Source organism: Haliotis cracherodii, unplaced genomic scaffold (assembly GCF_022045235.1).
Source record: "Haliotis cracherodii isolate W230 unplaced genomic scaffold, xgHalCrac1.p SCAF_2, whole genome shotgun sequence".
Taxonomy (NCBI): domain Eukaryota; kingdom Metazoa; phylum Mollusca; class Gastropoda; order Lepetellida; family Haliotidae; genus Haliotis; species Haliotis cracherodii.
This window is the reverse complement of record NW_027266275.1, coordinates 25,156,606-25,179,503: the sequence shown is the minus strand read 5'-3', so window position 1 is coordinate 25,179,503 and position 22,898 is coordinate 25,156,606. Positions and strand designations below refer to the sequence as shown.

The 22,898-nt window shown below is 39.9% G+C and overlaps 2 protein-coding genes across 3 annotated transcripts; both read right to left on the bottom strand.

Moving 5' to 3' along the window:
* Nucleotides 1–536: 536 nt before the first annotated feature.
* On the bottom strand, nt 537–16,473 carry LOC139467877 (uncharacterized). 2 transcript variants are annotated; one of them, XM_071249395.1, is made up of 4 exons: nt 16,146–16,473; nt 13,833–13,958; nt 9,391–9,651; nt 537–5,883 (listed from the first exon to the last, which is right to left on the bottom strand). In XM_071249395.1, exons 1-4 carry the CDS (start codon nt 16,342–16,344, stop codon nt 5,792–5,794), a joined length of 678 nt encoding a protein of 225 aa, XP_071105496.1. In that variant the 5' UTR covers nt 16,345–16,473; the 3' UTR covers nt 537–5,791. The 2 variants fall into 2 exon arrangements, with proteins under 2 accessions (XP_071105496.1, XP_071105498.1); XM_071249397.1 differs by having other exon boundaries at nt 9,430–9,651.
* A 2,722-nt stretch (nt 16,474–19,195) lies between these two features.
* LOC139468865 (uncharacterized) lies at nt 19,196–21,438 on the bottom strand. Its single transcript, XM_071251001.1, has 3 exons — nt 21,020–21,438; nt 20,555–20,590; nt 19,196–20,279 (listed from the first exon to the last, which is right to left on the bottom strand). The coding sequence occupies exons 1-3, from the start codon at nt 21,213–21,215 to the stop codon at nt 19,972–19,974; spliced, it is 540 nt and encodes a 179-aa protein (XP_071107102.1). The 5' UTR covers nt 21,216–21,438; the 3' UTR covers nt 19,196–19,971.
* Between the last annotated feature and the right edge of the window lie 1,460 nt (nt 21,439–22,898).

Genomic DNA, 22,898 nt, shown 5'->3' with positions numbered 1-22,898 from the left:
ACAGGTTCGTCTGGTCAAGAATATATTCTATATAAGTCACTGTTAAATAGCCGGAACAATACGGCGTCAAACAACCCGTGGATTAATGAAAACGTAAAGTGGGACTGAATAGGGGGAATGAGACTAATTCTGACTAATTCATGGTACAGTGTGTGAAACCAATTCCATATAGCCGCTACAATATTGCTATGACATTCCATCGATAATTATCCATGCGGGGAATCGAACCTGGGTCACAAGCATCAAAAGGCAAACGCTTTAATAACTGTGGTAGCCCATCACCTATGGTCTTGGTGATCAGTTTGAGGTGGGAAATAGAAGTGATTTACAGATTCAACTGAAGCAAAAGCATTACTGTCGAGAGATGACATGCACACCGGCTCACCATGGCGCTTTAAAGGGACGCAACTCCTTCCGCTCTATTTCATTGGCGAACACGCGCATCCATTTTTTACACCCATGGAACGACTTCAAAACAAACAACCATATACTTACAAACAAATTTTAATCAATGTAAGCTTAATTGTTTTGTACAAAATCATCGCTAGCTAATACCACTGAACAAGTATTACACAAAATATAAATATAATTATTGTCATGCAATGTGAGGATGATATTTTCATTCGTTCTTACAGTCCGGGGGCCAGCCTGACGACCTAGCGCACCCAGTTTTCGGAAGGTATGACATTTGGACATTGTTCCATAAAGTCGAAGGATCATTTCTAGACCCGTTGTTATTGTTTTAATATAGGTCAATGTTTGAGAAGAATTTTCAAGTGAAAAAATTGGAGTTGTAGTCGTGTGGTGATTAGTTTCAAACAAGGTATAGTACAGAAAGTAAACATAGTTTGGCGGCCATCTTGGATTTCGACGCTTTTTTAATGGTCAAAGGTAGTCGAAATGATTACAATAGTATGCAAAAACCTACAAAATAACAATTTAACACAGACCATGATCTCAAAAATTGATCACTATAACCACTAAAAAGTTGCACAACAGGACATAAGACAAACATAATATGAAGCCAAACCTTGAATACTCATGTTTAACGTTGCTATCATTCTTCATTCCTATTAATAATAATTATCGCTTCGACTTACATAATCGAGATAATTTCAGTATTTCTCTTACTTGTACACCTTATAAAGTTTACAGAGTGTGTTGTCACCATGGCATTTAAATTGCCTGCAAATATATTATGCATGCTTTACCATATACAGTTTATAAACTACCAGAGTAAGCTGACCACACCGCTGTGTTTGTTTGTTTGTTGTTTAACGCCGCACTCAGCAATGTTCCAGCTATATGACGGCAGTCTGTAAATAATCGAGTCTGGACCAGACAATCCAGTGATTGGCATCAATCCATGCAATTGGGATATGATGCCATGCATCAACTAAGTCAGCGAGCCTGACCACCCGATCCCGTTAGTCGCCTCTAACGACAAACATAGTCGCCCTTTACGGCAAGCATGAGTTCCTGAAGACCTATTCTAACCCGAATCTTCACGGATCAGAAACCAAAGTACATGTACTTTCAATCTTTCGGCCTGACCTTTTTACACTTGGTTTACGAATCTGCCGATTCCCAAAAATTGAAGAGTGAACAAATAAAAAGCAGTGGAGCACTTTTTTATTCCGCTGACCAGAAATAAGTAAAATGTTAGAAATAACATTTATTTACTGTCGCTATCAATATAAATACTGTAATTAAAACATGTTGAAAATGTAGAAACTCACGTCCCCGTATATGAATTCTCTGCCTACATAAGATTTTGAGGAAATAAAAAACAATTACATTAAAAATTGAAATTTATTATTATTTTTATAGTATTTGGACCTACAGACCCGACTGCCTCGAACCACAAGAAGTCTGGCCCTATCTGTAACACTGTATGTGCAGTCCTTGATATTGCGTGTTATCCAAATCAGTATTTCAGTCAAGTTGGGATCGGCGGGATAGAATCAAAATCGTTTATGGCGATCGGTAATAAAATACATTTAAGAAAAACAAACACATGAAATGTAGCTAGCTATAGTTAATACAAGTACGACAACGTTTTACACCGTCATTAATAAATGCACATCAACAGAACAGAAACAGGGAATTAATACATATGACGGTATTGCTATTATTGACATTGCACAACCATTGTTCCGTCTTTGGATGTACGGCTTTTACTATGATTGGGCTCAACGTGCTCTTCATTATCATAATCAGTTAGAAAAGTTACACATTACAATTTGACGTAACCCGGAACGCCCTTCCGTGGTAAGTAGTTTGAAAGACTAGTGTTGTTAGAATTAACAGGTGATCCACCGAATACATGTATACATTAAAAGTGATGTCGTAGTGAAGTCGCAGTGAAGTCTCAGTGAAGTTGCAGTGACCCACTTCAGTTAAAAGGTAGTCATCGACCGCTAATTTAAAGCGCGGCATTTTTCATATTTATTTTACCATCACAGTTGAGTTTTTACAAATGAGTCCGTACTGGTAGTTTGTGCAGAAAGGGAAATTCATTGTGATGCATGTATGCTTTGGGTATAATTCGACGGCTTTCTACAAATAAAAGTTATGCAGATTAACGTATTACACTGACAGACACTGACTCACTGGTACTGAAGATAAGATTGTCAGGCAGATGAAGATGAATGACATCAATTTGACTTCAGATCATGCAGCGCATTCTGTGAGGAGTGAGTGAGTGAGTGTTTAATGAGGCAGTCGACAATAATCTGTTGCTAATTGAGTCTGGTCCAGTCAGACCAGAGACTGAACACACGAACAACGTCCCATACCACCTCGGTTATCCAGTTTATCCGTTTCCTTTCTTTTATGATAATTACCCCGAACCCATCACCACTACATCCTTGTTTCGAGTAGAGTTAGAATGACACAACGCTAAACATAGACGTTGAATCAAATTAAAATGTCCTTTCATTATTAAAACAAGCGCCAATGTGCTAAGTTAGTGATAAGAGGGAGGGTGCTGGTGACGTCACTTCCGAAACGAATCTATGATGGCGAATTTGAATGTGTCCACGCCATATATAAGCCAAGGGCGATCCGATACAAGGGATGAACGACAATGTGATGAATGGACCTCCCCTTGGAAAGAGTGCCCACTTGCCTATATCGAAGTCTATTTTTCTGAAAAGTCGACTTTGGTAAAGGCTAGTGAACACTCTTGCCAAGGGATGATAGACTGGGGTACGATGACACACAATCGGCCAGGGTAAGCTAAGGATAAAATGGCTGATATGATCAAATAAGGGTTGATCCACGCCAACAATTTTGAGATAGCGGCATATATTATGCAGGGAGAGGTTGCATCGATCTTCACGGCGTAATCAGCATGCGAGAAGGTGGGACAGTTTACATGAAGTTTTAAATGTGATCCCGTTCACTATAGTTGAAAAACAAATACTTCAACGTGATATACATGAATGTACATTGTTATGATGTTGTCGCCATTTGTATATTAAACGTAACATTTAAATAAATGGCATAACAATAAATAACACTTTGTAAATGATAAGATAATGAAAATTCAGTTGTCTTCAAAATACAACTGCCAGAGCGGCCCGAAGGAAGAAATTTGGAATGTACATTTACTACATAGTAATGCGTATTACATGAGAGTTAGTGAGTATGGTTTTACGCCGCTTTTAGCAATATACCAACAATATTACGACGGAGCCACCAGAAATGGGCTTCACACATTGTAACCACGTGGGAATCTAACCCGGGCCTTCGGCGTGACGAGCAAACGACGCTTTATCCATCGCTCCTATTACATGATAAATTGTAAGAGAAACACATGCTTTAAATGACTTAGTGATGATATGCTAAGAAGTATATCCAGATATCGACCACAGTCCCTGATATTAATATGACGCATTCTTTCATGACTTTGGTTGACTTCGTTGTATCATCCGATTCTCTGCGACTTTTACTACCCTGAAGAAGCTAAGAACAACCCGATTCTTCAATATTTCTACAATTAATATGCCGTTAATATGCGTGACATGAACTATAGCAATATGGAAGAAACGGGTGGTCCTTTATTTATTTTGAGTAGTATATACTCATGTATGTAGCATTCTGATACAGGTGTTAAAGCAGTATTAGATTGTTGCAGACATGTGTTTATGTCTCTACCCCTGTCACATGACACCCTAATGTTATACAATGGTGAAACAAAACTACAGTACAGTACTTATCACACAAAGTGATATAAAATGTCTGATTAATAATGTGGAAAATATAAATGTCGAACGAAAACTATGAACATTCAATGCTTCGAATCATAATAATGGTGTTACAACTTGGGGATCTCCATCCAGGTTGAAATTTACTCGGAAACAGGGCACGAAAAACCTAGGGCGATTCACAGCAAGTCAGAATTAAAAACCGTATTCGACGTAATAAGCGCCCAGGGCGCTCTCAAAATTTGAAATAGGGGGCTCTTATTAGAATAAAATGTTGGAGAAAAAAATACAGAGTTGAAACATTGTAAATTTCGTGGTTTATGCTGACAGCCTGAAATGATACAAAATAAAAGTCTGTGTGTATTATACACGACAGATATACTTACCCAGAATTTAATTTCCCATAAATAAGGTCGCATATAACACACTAGTGCGTATTATACACGAATAAATAAGTCATGTGTACATTGATCAATCGGAAGGGGTGCTAATTGGGATTGTTCACTAGCCAATATATTAGCAAATATTGCCGTGGGCGCTTATTAGAGCGGGGCGCTTATTACGTCGAATACGGTACATTAAATTCCATAGTCTCACCTGAGGGTGGGATAAAAAAAAGTATCCATTCATCAACTTGGATGTCATATGATGTTGCAACGTAACAAAATAAAGTGATTCTAATTATAATTATTATAATTTAAATAATGAATCATATATACTCACACAATGAAAACGCATAATCAAAGCGAAGGGAAAGACAACGATTTTAGCAGTAAATATTTACTCGCAAGACAAAGAATGATGATTATGGTGGCAAAATGACATTGTTGTGTTTGATTTTCTCATGCCTATATACGCATAACGTAATTTGAATTTTGTGACCATTTTGTCAAATATTTCCAAAATTCGAATAAGCGTTTTCAAAGTGTTTCAGTGTATAAATGAAAATGAGTAAATAATGCCTACTCATGCAATGCTGCAAAACGTAGTGTAATGATGCAGATACAATAGATGCAGAAGCTGTGCCAGCTGTATGGAGTTATATACAGTGAGATCTCGTTAATCCGGACAACACCGTTCTGTTAGATCGTCCGGTTTAACGAAGTTCCTCATTAACGAATCTGTATATATTCTTTGTCCACGTCTAAACGTTTCAGTTATCGTCCGGAAAACATGTCATCACTGTACATTAACTGAAATTCACATTGCAATAGTATCTAGTGCTGTAGAATTATCCGAATCCGTGAAAGGCGACATAATGGTCTGAGAAGCAGACAAGTGAGATGTCATCTACGACCATCAGGGACATATAAGGTTCTCACGATGTAGTGCCACTATAAAACATAGTACTGATTCACATATCAACAGTCTCTTCTCAATGGTGTATATATCTAGTTGACACTAGGTGACTCACGAAATGGTGCCGCTAATAGAGTAATGGTATAACGTTCAGGCAACCCCTGCTCACATGTGAACATTTCTTCAGTGCAAGGTATCACGATGTTATCGATCTTCACGGCTAAGTTACGGCCCATGGCCCGTGCCCAAGTTTGTATGTATTCACACCATAGCTATAGAGCCTACGTCACTGGGTTGTTCTGTATGGTAAGATTCAAATCTGAGAATCCCATAGGGTTCTTGTGATCTTCTTCTTCCAACGGTGCCAGGTCATCTGGGAACACAGAGAGAAACTTAATGTTAGTTTGTTTGTTTGTAGTTCAACTCCACACTCAGCAATATTCCAGCTATATGACGGTGGTCTGTAAATAATCGAGTCTAGAGCAGACAATCCAGTGACTGACATCATGAGCATCGATCCACGCAATTGGGATACGATAAAATGCATCAACCAAGCCAGGGAGTCTGACCACCCGATCCCGTTAGTCGCCTCTTACGGCAAGGAAGTCGCCTTTTACAGCAAGAATCGGTTGCTAAAGACCTATTCTACCCCGAACCTTCACTGGCAAGAACATTAATGAGCACACAACAATGAGCCAGTAATATAATATTTCCCATAACAACTTTGCATGAACCCAAAGCTCGATAACAATTTGTACAAGAGACATATATGTTGCTGGGTCGAGCAAATGTACCACCAAATCCCTGACCATACTCCTTAACAAAATATAGGAAGGTTGGTTGCTTGGTTGCTTTGTTGTTTAACGCCGCACTCAGCAATATTCCAGCTATATGACGGCAGTCTGTAAATAATCAAGTCTGGACCAGACAATCCAGTGATTGATATCATGAGCATCGATCCACGCAATTGGGATCGATGACATACATCAACCAAGTCAGTGAGCCTGACAACCCGATCTCATTAGTCGCCTTTTACGACAAGCAGAGTCACCTTTTACGGCAAGCATGGGTTGCTGAAGACCTATTCTACCCCGGAATCTTCACGGGTCTCAAGGAGGACTTGTATATCAACATGAAGTATTTGAGACAAGTGGGATTAATACCAAGTGGATTCTCAAAAACTCAAACGATTGGCTTAAATTCTTGCAATCTCTGAACAGAACCAAGTGTAATTCTGTATTTGTTACAACATTGCAGCTGTGTACTCCCACGTGGCACACTTAAGGGAAAACTCCTTGCCTTGATCCATGGGGTATGTGTTTCTAAGCATGGTGACCATAGATAAACATGTAGTTATGAATTGGAATATATAAACGGAATGTGCAAAATCAAAACACGGGACTTTTGCCATGATGTTTAACCTAAACCTTCAGGTCTGTGGATGATCTGATATCGTTCAATAACGGCCAATAGCCAAACAGGATACCAGTGAAACCACCTCGTCTGTTTCACATTAAGACTAAAACAAGAGGGATGACTTCAACTTTCCAATAGTCAACTTTTTCCCTTTATGTAGAGCCATATTCCAGCACCTTTTGAGGTATAAACATGCTTACTCTTTGTGAAGACTGCAGAGAGCGTCAAACTACTCTTGCTCAAAAGTGGTTTCATCAAGGCTAAACCATTAAATGCTTTCAAAGCTTTCAAAACGTTTTACGGTAGATATGTGGCGATTCCCTAATTTGACTTGTACCGTGTGTCCCCGTGTTTGTTCAGGTGAACAACTGACTTGCTTTTGCTGTTTGTGACGGGTGCCACCGGTGGGGCAGGATACGCTAACCTTCCCGCGAACATTGTATCATCACTATTTGATAGTGCACTCATTGCACCAATCTTGCAATCAACTCTACATTATAGCAGAGATTTCTCATGAATTTGTGACTTAAACGTTGTGTATACATGTACACCTCAGTATCTACGCCCTATTCATAAAGTTTCAGTACTACTTTCCCTTTTACGCCCAGTGGAATGTGTCTCTTCAGATAATCTAGCCTCTGACGTCGACGTTTTTCATTTCCATGTTTGAAACGAATGCTCAGTTTAAAACATGACATCAATGATTGAGCCGGATTGTATTAGTGTGTACTTTGGGATAGTTTTAAGTTTATGCTGTTTTAATGAAGAAACCTAACTAGTAAACATTAGTAGCATGTGCTTATGCTTGAAAATAACGTAATATTTGGTTTGTATGTCTAAGAGTTTGGGAAAGAAATCTTGTACATGAAGAAGGTAAATCTATTTGTAAGATAAATAAATGATGCTGAAATTGTTACCAAGCTCATCCAGCTCAAGGTCATATAGATAATAAATACGATACCTATTGTTATTCCAATAATGATCTCGACTATGCCAATTATTCCTAATTGGATTTGCTATTCAAGCAGTGCGTTTCCATTCAATATTTTACAAGACATAATAAGTGATTATCCAGAGCAAGCATTATTGTGTCATGAGATGCTTTTCAAACAACGTAACGTTCCGGGATAAGCAGATATGTCTGGAAAAGTGCGGTATAGAAATATGTGTTCTTTCAAGCAACTATAGCGTGTAAGTAGTATTTCGTTTGTCTGTTCGATGGAATTGTAACAGCAGCAGCATTGTCTTGAGTAATAAATCATTGAAGCACCACTACTGACACCAGGTGTTGGTGATGTGCATTGGTAATTGGAGGGACAGAGGACATTTTGCGACACGAGTGTATGTGAACTGGTTGAATATCAGCGTGTTAGGAAAAGCTATATGGCCAAGCATTGACAGCATTATGTTAGACTGTTGTGGTATTATCTATTGTGACATCATTTCACATTAATTTCGTAATGATGACTGTAGTACGCCAACAGTGGTGTCTGTATTACGTCAACAATGGTGTCTGTAATTCGTCAACAATGGTGTCTGTATTACGCCAACAATGGCGTCTGTATTAGGTCAACAATGGTGTCTGTATTATGTCAACAATGGTGTCTGTAATTCGTCAACAATGGTGTCTGTATTATGTCGACAATGGTGTCTATTACGTTAACAGTAGTATCTGTATTACGTCAACAAGTGTCTGTATTACGTCAACAATGATGTCTGTATTACGCCAACAATGGAGTCTCTTTTATGTCAAAATGGTGTCTGTATTATGTCAACAATGGTGTCTATTACGTAAACTGTAGTGTCTGTATTACGTCAACAAGTGTCTGTATTACGCCAACAATGGAGTCTCTTTTGTGTCAAAATGGTGTCGGTATTACGTCAACAATGGTGTCTGTATTACGTCAACAATGCAGTTTGTTATACGTCAATAATCGTGTCTGTATTACGTCAGCAATGGTGTCTGTATTATGTCAACAACGGTGTCTGTATTATGTCAACAATAGTGTCTATATAACGTCAAAAATGGTGTCTGTATTACGTTAACAGTAGTGTCTGTATTACGTCAACATGTGTCTGTATTACGTCAACCATAGTGTCTATTATGTCAACAATAGTGTCTGTATTACGTCAACGGTGGTGTCTATTATGTCAACAATAGTGTCTGTATTACGTCAACAATAGTGTCCATTATGTCAACAATAGTGTCTATTATGTCAACAATAGTGTCTATTATGTCAACAATAGTGTCTATATTACGTCAAAAATGGTGTCTGTATTACGTTAACAATAGTGTCTGTATTACGTCAACGTTGTTTTAGGAAGCCTGAAACCTTCACACGTGGTTCTTCGTCTGAAGTATTGATTATTATGTGTTGAACCATAACGAAAGTTACAACATAATAGCATTTTTCACAAACATCGAGGACAACCACATGTAGAGCAAGGTACGAAAAGTACATACCATTCGAAGGGAAAGCACTGTCACACGAATATTGCATACCATTTGAAGAAAAAATACTGTGAGGGTCATCGAAATCATCCGGTGCCGACTGAGGTCGTCGATATGGGTTGCTACTTCTCCACGACAGTCGGCTGCCCGGCCTGAGGAGGTGCACAGCCCCAAAGATGCCGAGGATGAAGACAACGATGACAATAAACACAATCAGCACAACCATCCCTGTGCTCAACCTTTTAGGAGCCTTGGCGATACTTGCACTGAAGTCTGAAAAAAAGCCATAGTGAGATCTGTTAAGTTTTTCAAGGATTTAAGACACATTTGATTGAAACCATAACCATAAGTTAGAGACGACAAGGCCACAGGACTGTAAGTACTGGTATCTCTGTCACAAACCAGATCGCAGACCCAAATCTACAGCATCAACGGCAGGCCTGCACAACTGATGACTTAGTCCGAGCCGTCATCATGCTGATACAGAGAATGGCGTTTCCATGCTTTCTGTTCTGCTGTTCAAAAGCACGGTACAGGGAACGTCACATCGAGATCGTCATTGATCTAGTCAAGGACACATCGTTTCGTGACGATAAACATGCTCGAATAGAGACACGGCTTGAGGAAGTTGTTGCGTTTAGAAAGGGTTGCATTTGTGTACAACGTACTACTCATGATCAACTGCAATGAGGTGCATTGCAACTACACATGATCCGTGGATGATCATCTCCCCACCATCATCCCACCAGATTAGTTGATCGGTGTTTGGAACACCGCCCTCCATTAGCCCTGTTCCCGTGCATAAGGCTCAATGGATCTTCTATTCTCAACGATCGGATTATGTTGTTGAAGAATTGCAAATATTCCTGTTATTTTTAAAGGAGGAGAGCAGTTGAAATGGATCGTCATTACAGCTCCTCCCTCACATGTCCCTGTGCCATGTCTTCTTCATCGTGCTATTACGGCGTTTATTGATCATGCATATATGTCTCTTTTTAAATCGCCCTATCAAAATAAACCTCGCTTCTACAAAGTGAAATTATACACAACGGAATCATACTTCATATCCTACAACGTGCACAAAAATGCAAACGTTAGTAAGGGTTTATTATGACATCAACAATGTTTTCTGAGATTTTTCAGTTTTACCGTTTAAATCAAAACATATATTACTGTGCAGTGATCCGGAATTGTTAATCTGTTGTCAAACCCCTTGACTGACCCATCACAATCGGTATTCTCCAATATCATTGTAGAAATCTTAATACACTTTAGAGAAACATCGCTAAGCAGACAATGTAATGTAGATGATTTGTCAAGAAGCTGTAACATCCGTGTGCAATCATTAGAGAAGAACCATCGCTCTGCGAGGGGTTACGGGTTATATTTGGCGTGAAACATTTATGTAAGACCTAAATCTTTGGCGGTTTTCCAAATGATTGTTTCATTGTTGTTTAACGCCGCACTCACCAATATTCCAGGTATACTACCGATATAAAATAGGGAACTGATGAAATGATATTGAAGATGTAATGACGATAAATGTCCGCAAAATTATTTTCGGACGTACAGATCAATTTGGGGGATACATGATCGACACCTTGATGGTAAACTGTTGATTAACTTACGTATGGTTACCCTTGATATTACCAACCATTCCACCTAAAGAGCTACCCCAAGCTTGGCCACGTTGGCGGGTGCTAGGTCCCTGTGTGCACTCCCCACGAGAACACCACACCTATGCTGTATTGGGGGGCATGTCAGAGGACTTAGCGGGCCTGTCCAGTGTCCGTTGCCTTCTCGTCGGAGGTAATCGGTGACGACCTGACCATGATGTTTGTTTATTTGTTTGTTGTTTAACGACGCACTCAGCAATATTCCAGCTATATGACGGCGATTTGTAAATACTCGAGACTGGACCAGGCAATCCAGTGATTGGCATCATGCGCATCAATCCATGCAATTGAGATATGATGCCATGCATCAACCGATTTAGCGAGCCTGACCACCCGGTCCCGTTAGTCGCCTCTTACGGCGAGCATGGGTTGCTGAAGACCTATGTGGTGTGGCATTGTGACTGTTCAGTCTCTGCCGAGAATTCTAGCGAATCAAACAACATTTTGAAAAATGGCATCATCAAATGTCCATTCACAATAACTAAATCAGTTTGCCTATCATGTGTGACAGAATTCTATTGTACAGAGTTTTCTAATAGATTTGAATCTATTGAGCAGTTAATGTGATGAGACGATCTTGTCTTGGTGTCGTTTTTTAGGCCTACCACGAACAGGTCTCATTGCAACCCCACCTGTTTGACGGTACTTGTCACATTGTCGAGAAATTACACTTTTGATTTGTCAAACATTCGAACAACTAGAGACACTGTCGTCCTGTCTTTCGTGTACCAACAATTAGCCATTATGTCTGTTCATTGAGACACTGTCTCGCAGGCATTTTATGCGTATGCTTAGATGAATTTCATAAGTCATTGTGCTTTCCGGGGGCACGGGTGGCCCAGTCGTCTAAAGCGCCGCGATTCGCTGTGCAGAGTTGCGTCCCTTGGGTACGCCAGAAACCTATGATTTTGGGTTCGAATCCCGGTTCGCCCCGTTTATGTTTCTAGGTTTGTCAGCACCATACCCGTGCTCGTGGGTTTCACCGAACTGGTAAACGTCTAAGACCTGCATCACTTCGGGCTTTCCTCCCACATTAATCTGACACGCCGCGATATAACTGGACTACTGTTCAAAGTGGCGTTAAACCCAATTCACTCACTCACTCACTCACTCACTCACTCGTTGTGCTTTCCCCTACATGCGCAAACACTTTGGTTTCTTTTTGCACGTGTAACATGTGCTGTTCATGCATGATTGTAAAGATACTCTTCAACGATAGCCACATTCAAATAATCAGTTTCCAGATTTTTATTTAACGGATGTTTGTAAGTGACTGAGTGATTGACATCATGAGCATCCATCAATGCAAATGGGATACGATCACATGCAATCAACCAAGTCACCAAGCCGGACCATCAGCTTCATTTCGTCGTCGCTCATGATGCTGGGGACCAATATTTATACCCGAAACGAACAAAGCGATAACTTCATAATGTAAACTGACCTCCACAAAAAAAACTTTACTACTTCAAAAATGAAATTGCATAGATTTAAAAACACAAGTTCAAACTAAATCAATGCAAAACACATCGTCCAAACACAACATTGCAGTTTGCAGAAAGTGATCCAAGTCCATGACACTTTTTTGTGTGTATAAAAAGCGAAAAAGTGCCGCAGCAGCCCAAACTACAATAGTGCAATAGTAGTATATAAATGATATGGACGGCATGTCAGACAATCATGCTGATAAAAAAAACACCGCCAAAATACCCCGGGTGACACTCGAACAACGCGTGCGGGCCCTGGGTATGATACAGATACATGCCCAGATTTTCTAGAACTTTTGTTTGGTTGCTCCCGTGTTGCTGTATCTTACCTGATACAACGTTACAGACAGACCGGGCAAACGTCAGCCATGCCACCATCAGGCAAGGGTAACTACACCCAATGAAGACCGATACTTGCGCACTTTACATCTCCGAAAACGATTCCTGACAGTGACGTAATCAGCGACGAATGCTTTTGGCGACTGAGGGCTCACAGAATTAGGGGTTACAGGCCTCACAGAGGACAGTTATAGACACTGCAATATCGTTGTCAGAGATTGGGATGGACCCGGTCTGTGCCTCGTTGGCAGCGACGTGGCTGGCTGAGAGCCGTCTTCACTGGTGAAAGCCGGTTCTGTCTGTTCACAGCTGATGGAAGACTGCGTGATTTCGGCCGAAGGGGAGAACATATGGCTGCCTGTTGCGTTCAGGAGGTCGTGACGTATCGCGGAGAGGGTGATGTGGGCAGGAGGGAACACCACTGGTCATAGATAACGGAAATTTGATAGCTCCGCGTAACATGGATGTCATCAGACGACTGACATGTTCTATGCACCAGAGTTTTTTTGCGTGTCATGTAGCAGGGGGTATAAGTGTGACGTGTCACTGAACTTAAGCGATTAAGGGCAATTTGAAATTGTGTGAGTTGCCAAATCGCAGAACATGCTTACCCTGTCGTGAGCACCTGGTGTCATCACTAATTCAGTGATTTATTCATGTAATTCTTATCACTACTTTGCCTTTTATGCCATATGAATTCCGTTTCGGCACACATTAGAGATGAACTGTTCTCTGGCGTTGACGTTTTGAATTGCTGACGTTAGTGTATTGTCCAAATGACGTAACGTTATCAATCTATAACTTCATGTACAATGGATGACGTCACTTAATATTGTTCGTAACACTGGACAAGTATAACGTTATATTCACCAACTCATAAATCAGATTGGAAAATCGACAGAATGAACATATCAGAAATATCGTTATACCGTTATGGTATCGGTATTCTTACCTGCCCCACAGTGTTCGCGGCATTCTGACGCCTTTGTTTCCTGTGAGCACAGCACTGTGCAACTAGCACAGGCGTTGAGACTGACGCTAAAGTAGGAGCCGGGATGACATCTGGTCCTGTTGTAATCTGTAAATGTCACATCTGCATTTCAGTCTACACAATACAGGCAATAGTAAGAGGTTTGGGAAGATCGTTGAAGGTTTTGTATATTTTAACTGCTGTGTAAACTTATAAAAACAGTCCCTTTCAAAGTGTAATATATTAATCCTGCATTTCATCCAAAACTGGCTCCCACAGGAGATATCGCTTGGATGAGATCAAGCGATATCTACACTATAGATATCGCTGCAATGAAATTACATCACAATGCTTTGTAGACAATTGTGACGTCACTGGTTACCATGGCGTCACAATCAAATGACATCACTAATGGCTCTGCTACTTAAGCTGTTTGCAGTACTTTTTTACACTGAAGACACTGCTAATTACTGCCAACACATTGAAAAAGCTGGAAGAATGATGTTGGATGATAAATAAAATCTCACCCTTGTGTCTTTTGATATCAAATATATCAACACTCGTTGATAAAAAAGGCAAAAATCCTCGGCAAGCCTCGGAATTTTTCCACTTTTATCAACTCGTGTTGATATATTTGATATCAAAAGACACTCAGGTGAGATTCTCTATATATTAAAAATAACGTCATTAGGTTTCATTTCCGTCACTTTAGATTTACTTGCGCAATCGAAAAACTATTCTTTCAGACATATAGTATGCAGGGATAAATTCAAGAGACAACATGTCATGATCGAAAATTGTCCATTTACAATTTAGATACCAAAGTCGTGTACATAACGTCAGTGAAGCCTACATCTCTTTCATCATCCTTTCTCTAGTCATCAAAATAACTGGTATTTTACGGATATTGATTATTTACGTAACCACAGTTACTATTGTGCGTGAGTATATATCGTTTATCTAGTAATAATGGCCATGCATCAGTTACAAAACTACCAGGGTTTATAATACAAAATCTGAAAACACAAAACAACTTATTTGTTCCTTTCCTCCAGTCTTAAACAACACACAATCATTTAGAAATAAGAATAAAGAGCAACATAGTAATACGTTAGAATTAAGGAAATGCATAAGCTCTGTTCAAATTTGCCAATGCATAATTGAATACTCGTATTACATAATAGGTGCCCGATCCAATATACAGTTTCCGTTGTACTAATTAACTGGATTGATTCAGGCGACTCTAGAGAATTCATGGAGACCACTTCCCTAACAAAGGAAGCCAATTTATCAGAATGGGACAATGCTACCAAGAGCGAAACTCTGTAATACTATATTGATTATATATTCCTTATGAAACTGCTCAATATTGGACGCGCAACATAAACTCGGGCACATTTGATCAGGAACTTAATGTGCCCTAATTTGCCCTCTTCAACAGCCCACCGTCTGTTCAAAACCACATGGCTTAACAACCATGGAATACGGCTCGGTAATAGCCCGGCATCCAGTAGACTGACGTTCTCGCTGGTATTAAGGTATTGGATTATCGATTTTCGTCAGTGTTTAATACGTGAAGAGACTACAAATTAGATCTGGTTGATGAATACAAAAATCTTATGAATAATGCTTGCCCTTGGTGCCTTTGGGGAGGGGAGACACGTTATAGATGTTAACGCGACGATGTCAACTGACATACAACCTTGTCTGTTCACAATTTTTAATACACATCAGTGTTAACACGGTGCATGTGAGCGTAACGATGTAGTGAATAGCTTTGCCTGGTGTGCTGTTACCAGGTTACAATAGGGTGACCTGGTGAAGCTGTGGAGGGTATCTCAATGTTAAACTAGCTACCAGAGGATTTAAAGTGCTGCTTTAAACCTTATGTACTTTAAAGAGTATGTAAAGGTCCGGCATTTTTGATGCTGTGGCCTGTTGTATGACGTAATCTGTCAGAATCTCAAACTGTTTCTATTTCGATGGAGGGCGCCAATTCATTTTGACATTTCTCCTTTTCTGAATTTCTCATGTCACGTTTATGTAGACATCGCGTGTAAATTAGTCATATGATACTAAGGGTGACATATACGTGTGTGTCAATGGCCTTGAGATTAAGTGGGTATTTGTGGCGATGCGGGAGGATGTCAGGTAATGAGATCCTGTACAACCTCAAGCAGAACCAGTAATGTTCCCGTTTTGTATCGTCAACTCGACTTTCAAATAAACATGATAAATAGAGACTTTATAATATGCAACATGTCCATCTGGACATTGGTCAGTGGCCGAACTCACCGTGACAGTAGGAGGCGCAAAGAGGTTCTGTCTTCTGTTCCTCGGCGCGATCACAGAGCGAGCTGCACTCCCGACAACTACCCGCGATTGGGTCCTTGTAAGTACCCCGGGCACATTCCGGCAACGCCCACAGGGCTCCGGCCCACAGCCCCAGGGTGACAAGCACCTGGACAGGGAGGAACCACTCTATCGGAGCCATGGACGGATATAGGAACCGGCAGATAAACCCCGCTTTGCTGTGTGTTATGACGGGCGATATGTTGTGATCACGTGACTTGTTTATGAATGGATGACGTCATACATAGTTCTGGAATGCTAGAGCGTGTTAGACACCTGGCTCGCGGTTATCTATTTGTGTAGAGTTGCACTACTTCTTGACTGTCCCGTGTACGCGGGTTGTTATGTTAGAGAGGCGGGCGGGTGCGACAGAGAGAACGCGTTGATAAGATCGATGCAATAAAGGGAGGACACTCTTGTTGGATTGATTCGAAATGACATGACCGGAGGCGTGCGAGATGGGTGGTTAGAGGACCTGTACCCGTGTACCTATCGGAGCCGTCGGCGACATCAATAATGCTAAATATATTTGCAATACTTGGCTGTAGGCACTGTATATTTCATATTATTCCGTAACGGTACAAAAATGGAATTTCGAACAGAAAGTCTTAACACCGTGTATGTCAGCTTGAAATGAGTAGTTTGTTTGTCACAATGATAAATCCATTTCTGGTTTCCCCCGTCGTGATATTGCTGGAATATTGCTAAAAGCGGCGTAAATCATTCACTCAGAAATGATATGTGTACAGATGAAACATGGATTAAGATTTTGCAGTTTCGACGCTTTAATCTGTATTGATAAAGCGAGTGCTCCTTAAATGTAAATACATAAACTACAGTTATAACGAACTCAAAGGAACCACTAATTTTCATTAGTTATAACCGTAGTTCGTTATAAGCATATGTACAACATCTATATTGAAAATGGACGGCACCAAAGAACAGTTCGTTATATCCGACAGTTCGTTATTAGCGTGTTCGTTATAAATATATATGTACTTGTTTGTGAAGGTTCGTGTGTTTTAAGAAGATATTCACACCTGTGATATAACATACATCTGGTGGCAGTTTGCAGTTTATACTCTACCAAGTCCAACCAATACGCAGAACAAAAAAGCGGCATGTATGGTATATTGATCTGTGCACGTGTGATTTATTGTTAAGCAATTGTATTGTAACTGTATTAATGGTTTCTGTTCAGATTAAGTTCATTGCATTGTATTTGGACGATGATTAGTTGTCATGAATGATGTACTATTTAATGTAAGCAGTGGTGAGGATGTTATTATATTTAGATGCCCGATTTACCTGTTAAATTCCGGAATAGCATGGCTGGTTGACAAGCGTTACAGTAACATGTGGCATAATCTGTGATGTTCTTGTCATACTGGACTGCTCACACACGGTGTTGAAAGTGCTGGAAGCTAGTTAAACAATATAAGTGGAGAGGGCGAGTGCCGGTCACCTCACTTGTCATCTCACATTTCATCTGATATTACATCAAGACCAGCGGTTGTGTGAAGATCACCTATGACCCCGGATTCCCAGCCCAGGCTTTATATCACCACTGCCATCATATCTAGTATTTGTTACTGCCATTGAATCATGTACTACCACTCTATTGTGTACTGCCATTGTAATTGCTGTGAAGTAATTCGTATTGATTTGTAAACCTAGTAAATTTTGTTATACAGTTGTTGATTGTTTACTATTTGTTGAGTGTGTGTTGGTTTCACTCTAAATTCTTTTACGTACAGATTTCTAGGTTAACATATTGTTTCAATTTGGGAATCGACACGTAACACAATCAACTCCCAACCATCACATTTCATTCACACACGTTACCGTGAACTCACGGACATCGGAATCCATTCACACACGTTGCCGTGAACTCACGGACAACACAACACATTCACAAAAGCTACAGTCAACTCCCACTTCATTCACACACATCACAGTCAACTCCCACTTATCACAATCCATTCACACACATCACAGTCAACTCCCACTGATCACAATCCATTCACACTCGCTACAATCAACTCACTCTTCATTCACACGCTACAATCAACTCCCATGTATCACAATCCATTCACACTCGCTACAATCAACTCACTCTTCTTCAACTCGCTACAATCAACTCCCACTTCATTCACACACGTCACAGTCAACTCCCAGACATCACAATCCATTCACACACGTTAGAGTCAACTTCCACACATCACAATCCATTCACACTCGCTACAATCAACTGACACTCATCAAATCCATTTCACACACGCTACAATCAACTCACGGACATCACAATCCATTTAACACACACTACAATCAACTCACGGACATCACAATCCATTTAACACACGCTACAATCTACTCACACACACTACAATCAACTCACGGACATCACAATCCATTTAACACACACTACAATCAACTCACGGACATCACAATCCATTTAACACACGCTACAATCTACTCACACACACTACAATCAACTCACGGACATCACAATCTATTTAACACACGCTACAATCAACTCACGGACATCACAATCCATTTAACACACACTGCAACCAACTCACGGACATCACAATCCACTTCACACAGGCTACAATCAACTTTCACACATCACAATCCATTTAACAAACGTCTCAGTCCACTGCCGCTGAATCACAATCCATTCACACACGGTACAATCAACTCACACTCATCACAAACCATTCACACACGTTACCATCAACTTCCACACATCACCCTCAATGTCACACTCGTTACCGTCAACTCCCACGCGCCACAACCAATTCACTATTTCTAACTTTAGACACCCCAACACACACATGTAGATTTTTTGGGTGTTAAATTGTGTTGTGGATTTGTTTCATTCTCATGGTACGTTGGTGAAAACAGGTACGTTGAAAGGGGATCGGACATGTGAATATAAATTGCAGACAAGTGAATATATACATGTATACCAAACATAACACAACAGTATATGATTGCCCAAGATTTATTCCCAAATACACACAAGTATCGTTATGCAAGTAAAGTCTCAGACATGATATGTTTAATTAAATGCAAACTACAACTGTTCTCGTGTACATGAATACATATGTGTAGATGTGTATCTTATTATAATTGTATCTATGTGTCATCTCTGCTTTAATCTTGTCAGGCGCAGCCATTTTAACAAACTACTCAGTCCTAAAATAAATAATTCGAACACATACACTATACACACAATAACTTCTTTGATATGCATTTAGAAGTTGGAGTACTAAGTAAGGATGAGATGTATGGATGAACAACTTCTAACAACTTGCCTCCTACCTGTAAATATACTTGTCAACCACACTCTGTATATCACTTGCTTGATAATGGTGTTAGAACCTACACTGAAACGTCGATCTTAATTGTAATAATGAAGTTGTTCATCCATAAATTCTTATCCTGACTTATATAAACAATATTTTTTTATGTATAATGGAGTCACACTGTGTCACACCTGTCCATTTTATGCAGTGTTTGGGCAAAAACAATATTTTGGACATCACAACCGTTATATGAGTATCAACAGCCTTTTAACGATCGGGTCTTGAGTTACTGGTACGAACTCCTTCCGGGTCACTTTAACGGGACTGAACTCTCCTCGTCATCACAATCCACAAGTCTTCCATGACAGAAAAACGTGTTTATTCAGACGTTGATGTGTAACAACGGTCAACAGAAAGTAGTCATCATGTTTCTCTCTTCTTATAGAAGACATGGGCAATTATGGAACTGGATCTCGTTCGGAGGCAACTGATTTTGGTTCTGCAGTTACCGTCTGTGTTAGTATCTGTCCATTTGCTGCTACACACTGCGCATGTCCATCTCTACGTAGCAAGGGTTCCGTTGTTCTGCTAACACTGTAACTATTCTGGTTAAGTCCTGCGCGCCTGAACGTTAGAACAATAATAACAACCATCATCAGTATCAACAAAAACGACACACCACACAAAGCTATTAACAACATCGTGATTGTCCTTCTTTCCTCCCCACACGATCGTGAAGCTGTCTCTGTGGTCGTTGTGACTGTATCTGTAACAACAAATATAAAAAATGAATCTCCATGAATCTACTTGAATTTAAGCCACACCTGTTCAAAAAGATTATTTTTATACACTATGTAAGAACAAATTGAGATTATTTAAAATGCCAAATCATTTTAATTTTGAAATCCAATATAAATTTTGTTTTCAAGAAACGTTTCAAAATCATATGTATACCATGCCCAGAAAGGAAAGTATACGGTGAGTTGATTATTTCCATACGGTGATGAGTCGGTTTTATTAATTAAATATCTATGTACATACCTATTGATTTGTCTCCTTTGTAACTGGATCTGAAATCTTAAAGTTGACAACAAATAATATATAAGAACCACAACCATTTCAATAATCAGAAAAAAATCGCAGTTTTATTACCGTCCATTACGATTCTGTCTATATCAGGATCTTGTGCTCATGACTCACTTTCAAATAGTGATGACACCAGGTGTTCGCGTAAAGGTGAGCGTATCCGCATCACAAACACATGCAAAGGCAAGTCATTTGTTCACCCGGATAAAACACAGAGGTATATGGTACATGTTATGCCTTATTAGTATATGCCAAAAAATATAATTCTGAAAACAGTCATGTGTAAAAGTTTTACCTGTAAAATATTTACCGATTCTATGATATAAAATACATCAGTATAATGTAAGTACAAAACATGTTTACATGTCTACCTCAATACAATCAGGATTACACAATACCATACTGAGAACGATGACCTACCTGGACATTTTGTCGAACATTCGAGTACAGTACCCTGAATTTCTGCGTAGTCACATATAGAGTCACAGAGATCGCATCTCCCGATCGCAAAGTCATAGTACATTCCAGGGTCACATGTGACCGAACTCCTTAACGCGGATGTAGCTGATGCCGAACCCAAAACAGCCAAAACTGTAAACTGTAGATACGTCGTCATTTTTCAAGACTACCAAAAGCAGAGGTTTCGGTATATTTGACTTGATTGCTTCAAAACTTGCATTTACGTGACTGATATCTAAAATTAGCACACTGGGAAATCCACATCGTCACTATTACATAAGGCATTGCAAAAACAATCTGGGTATTCCAGGTTTGATAATTTTCATGAACACAAAGCACGTCTGTTAGTGCCAGTACATACATTTTCTGTGTTACATCAATGAACTATGACCATTTCACAAGATCGGGTAATCTTTTCAGGCATAAAAATGTTGTTGCGCAGGATATTGTGTTACAACCTGTCAGAACCAGCGCTATTTTTAGAAGTAGCATCATAGGCGGGTTTACGTTACACGCTATCACAGACAGGAAACATGCTTTGTTCAAGTATTACAACTGTCGACGACATATTTCTATCCAGAACAGTGTGATTAGAATAAATAAAAGCGACAACATGTCCATGATCATTAGAAACTTTTGCTAAAGCAGTGTCCATTGTAGAGTCCGACTTTTTACGACCATGTGTTCATGAATCACCATCGTCTTGTCATGATACCAGGTGTTTGCGCAATGATGAGTGTATCTGCCCTATATACCATATATCTATATCGTGACTGTCTCATGTCAATCTCATTAAAATCAGATCTTACTTCTCGCTATCGCTAAACAAAGATCTGAGGACATCCCATTACGGGTCACGTCAGAACGACCTTTCATCCGACCAATCAAAGCGTCGCTTACCAGATCATTAAAGAGACAGTCGGGATGTCATTTCTGATCATGCAACCTTATAAACGTTGACACGGGGTATTCCGAACGACAGTTACGGCCCGTACCACTGATTCCGTCAAAATTGTCCCATGGGAGAAACATTTGAACGGAGGAGGCGTTGCACAGTACGTTGGAAGCACTGCCATGTAATCGCAACCATATATTAGACATTCCGGAATATTCGTTTGTTCAGTTTTCAAAATTTTAAGCGAGAACTCTGTCAACATATTTTTCAAGCGTAGTCTGAAATGGAAGTCGCTAGGTTGAAACGAGTGCCATAAAGCTCGAGAAAGCTGCTTTCTAATTGCCTGATGTCGACTTCTTGTTAGTCGTTTCAGTGGTCGGTCAAAGTTCGCGAAAGGTCGTTCTGACGTGAATCGTAATGGGATGTCCTCAGATCTTTGTTTAGCGGCAGCAACAACTTCGATCGGATTTTAATGAGATTGGTCACAAGTTGAACAGAAATAATATTTCTAAACCTGTCAACGATCGACAGTATAGTAGATTGACTAGGTGGACTAGATTATCACAGAGTAGATGTGACGAACAAACCATGTCCATGTCCTGGGGGTTTGGTTGGCGCAGTGGATGGTCGCTGGTTCAATTCCCTAGTCGCGTCATATCAAAAGACGTTTATTAATTACTGGCACATGAGGTATAAAAAAGAATTTGTGTAACTGTGGTATATCATAAAGAACAACCGACTAGTTTGGACTAGTACAGGCAGCCACAGCCACAGCCACACACACACAGCCACACTCATACACACACACGCACGCACGCACGCATGCACGCACACACACACACACGCACACACATACTATTTTTTAACGCGACTTTAAACTCCATTTTACCTTATCGTTTCGTGCAATGACTCATACTCATTTGATATCAAATTATATTTAACCAT

Coding starts and splice junctions, on each gene's coding strand:
- LOC139467877 (XM_071249395.1), bottom strand. CDS start 16,344: ATGGCTCCGATAGAGTGGTTCCTCCCTGTCCAGGTGCTTGTCACCCTG. Junction 9,652..13,832: donor CCGCGAACACTGTGGGGCAG/GTAAGAATACCG, acceptor GCTTTTTTTCAG/ACTTCAGTGCAAGTATCGCC. Junction 5,884..9,390: donor CAGTGCTTTCCCTTCGAATG/GTATGTACTTTT, acceptor CTGTGTTCCCAG/ATGACCTGGCACCGTTGGAA.
- LOC139468865 (XM_071251001.1), bottom strand. CDS start 21,215: ATGACGACGTATCTACAGTTTACAGTTTTGGCTGTTTTGGGTTCGGCA. Junction 20,591..21,019: donor ATGTTCGACAAAATGTCCAG/GTAGGTCATCGT, acceptor GTCAACTTTAAG/ATTTCAGATCCAGTTACAAA. Junction 20,280..20,554: donor CAAAGGAGACAAATCAATAG/GTATGTACATAG, acceptor TTGTTGTTACAG/ATACAGTCACAACGACCACA.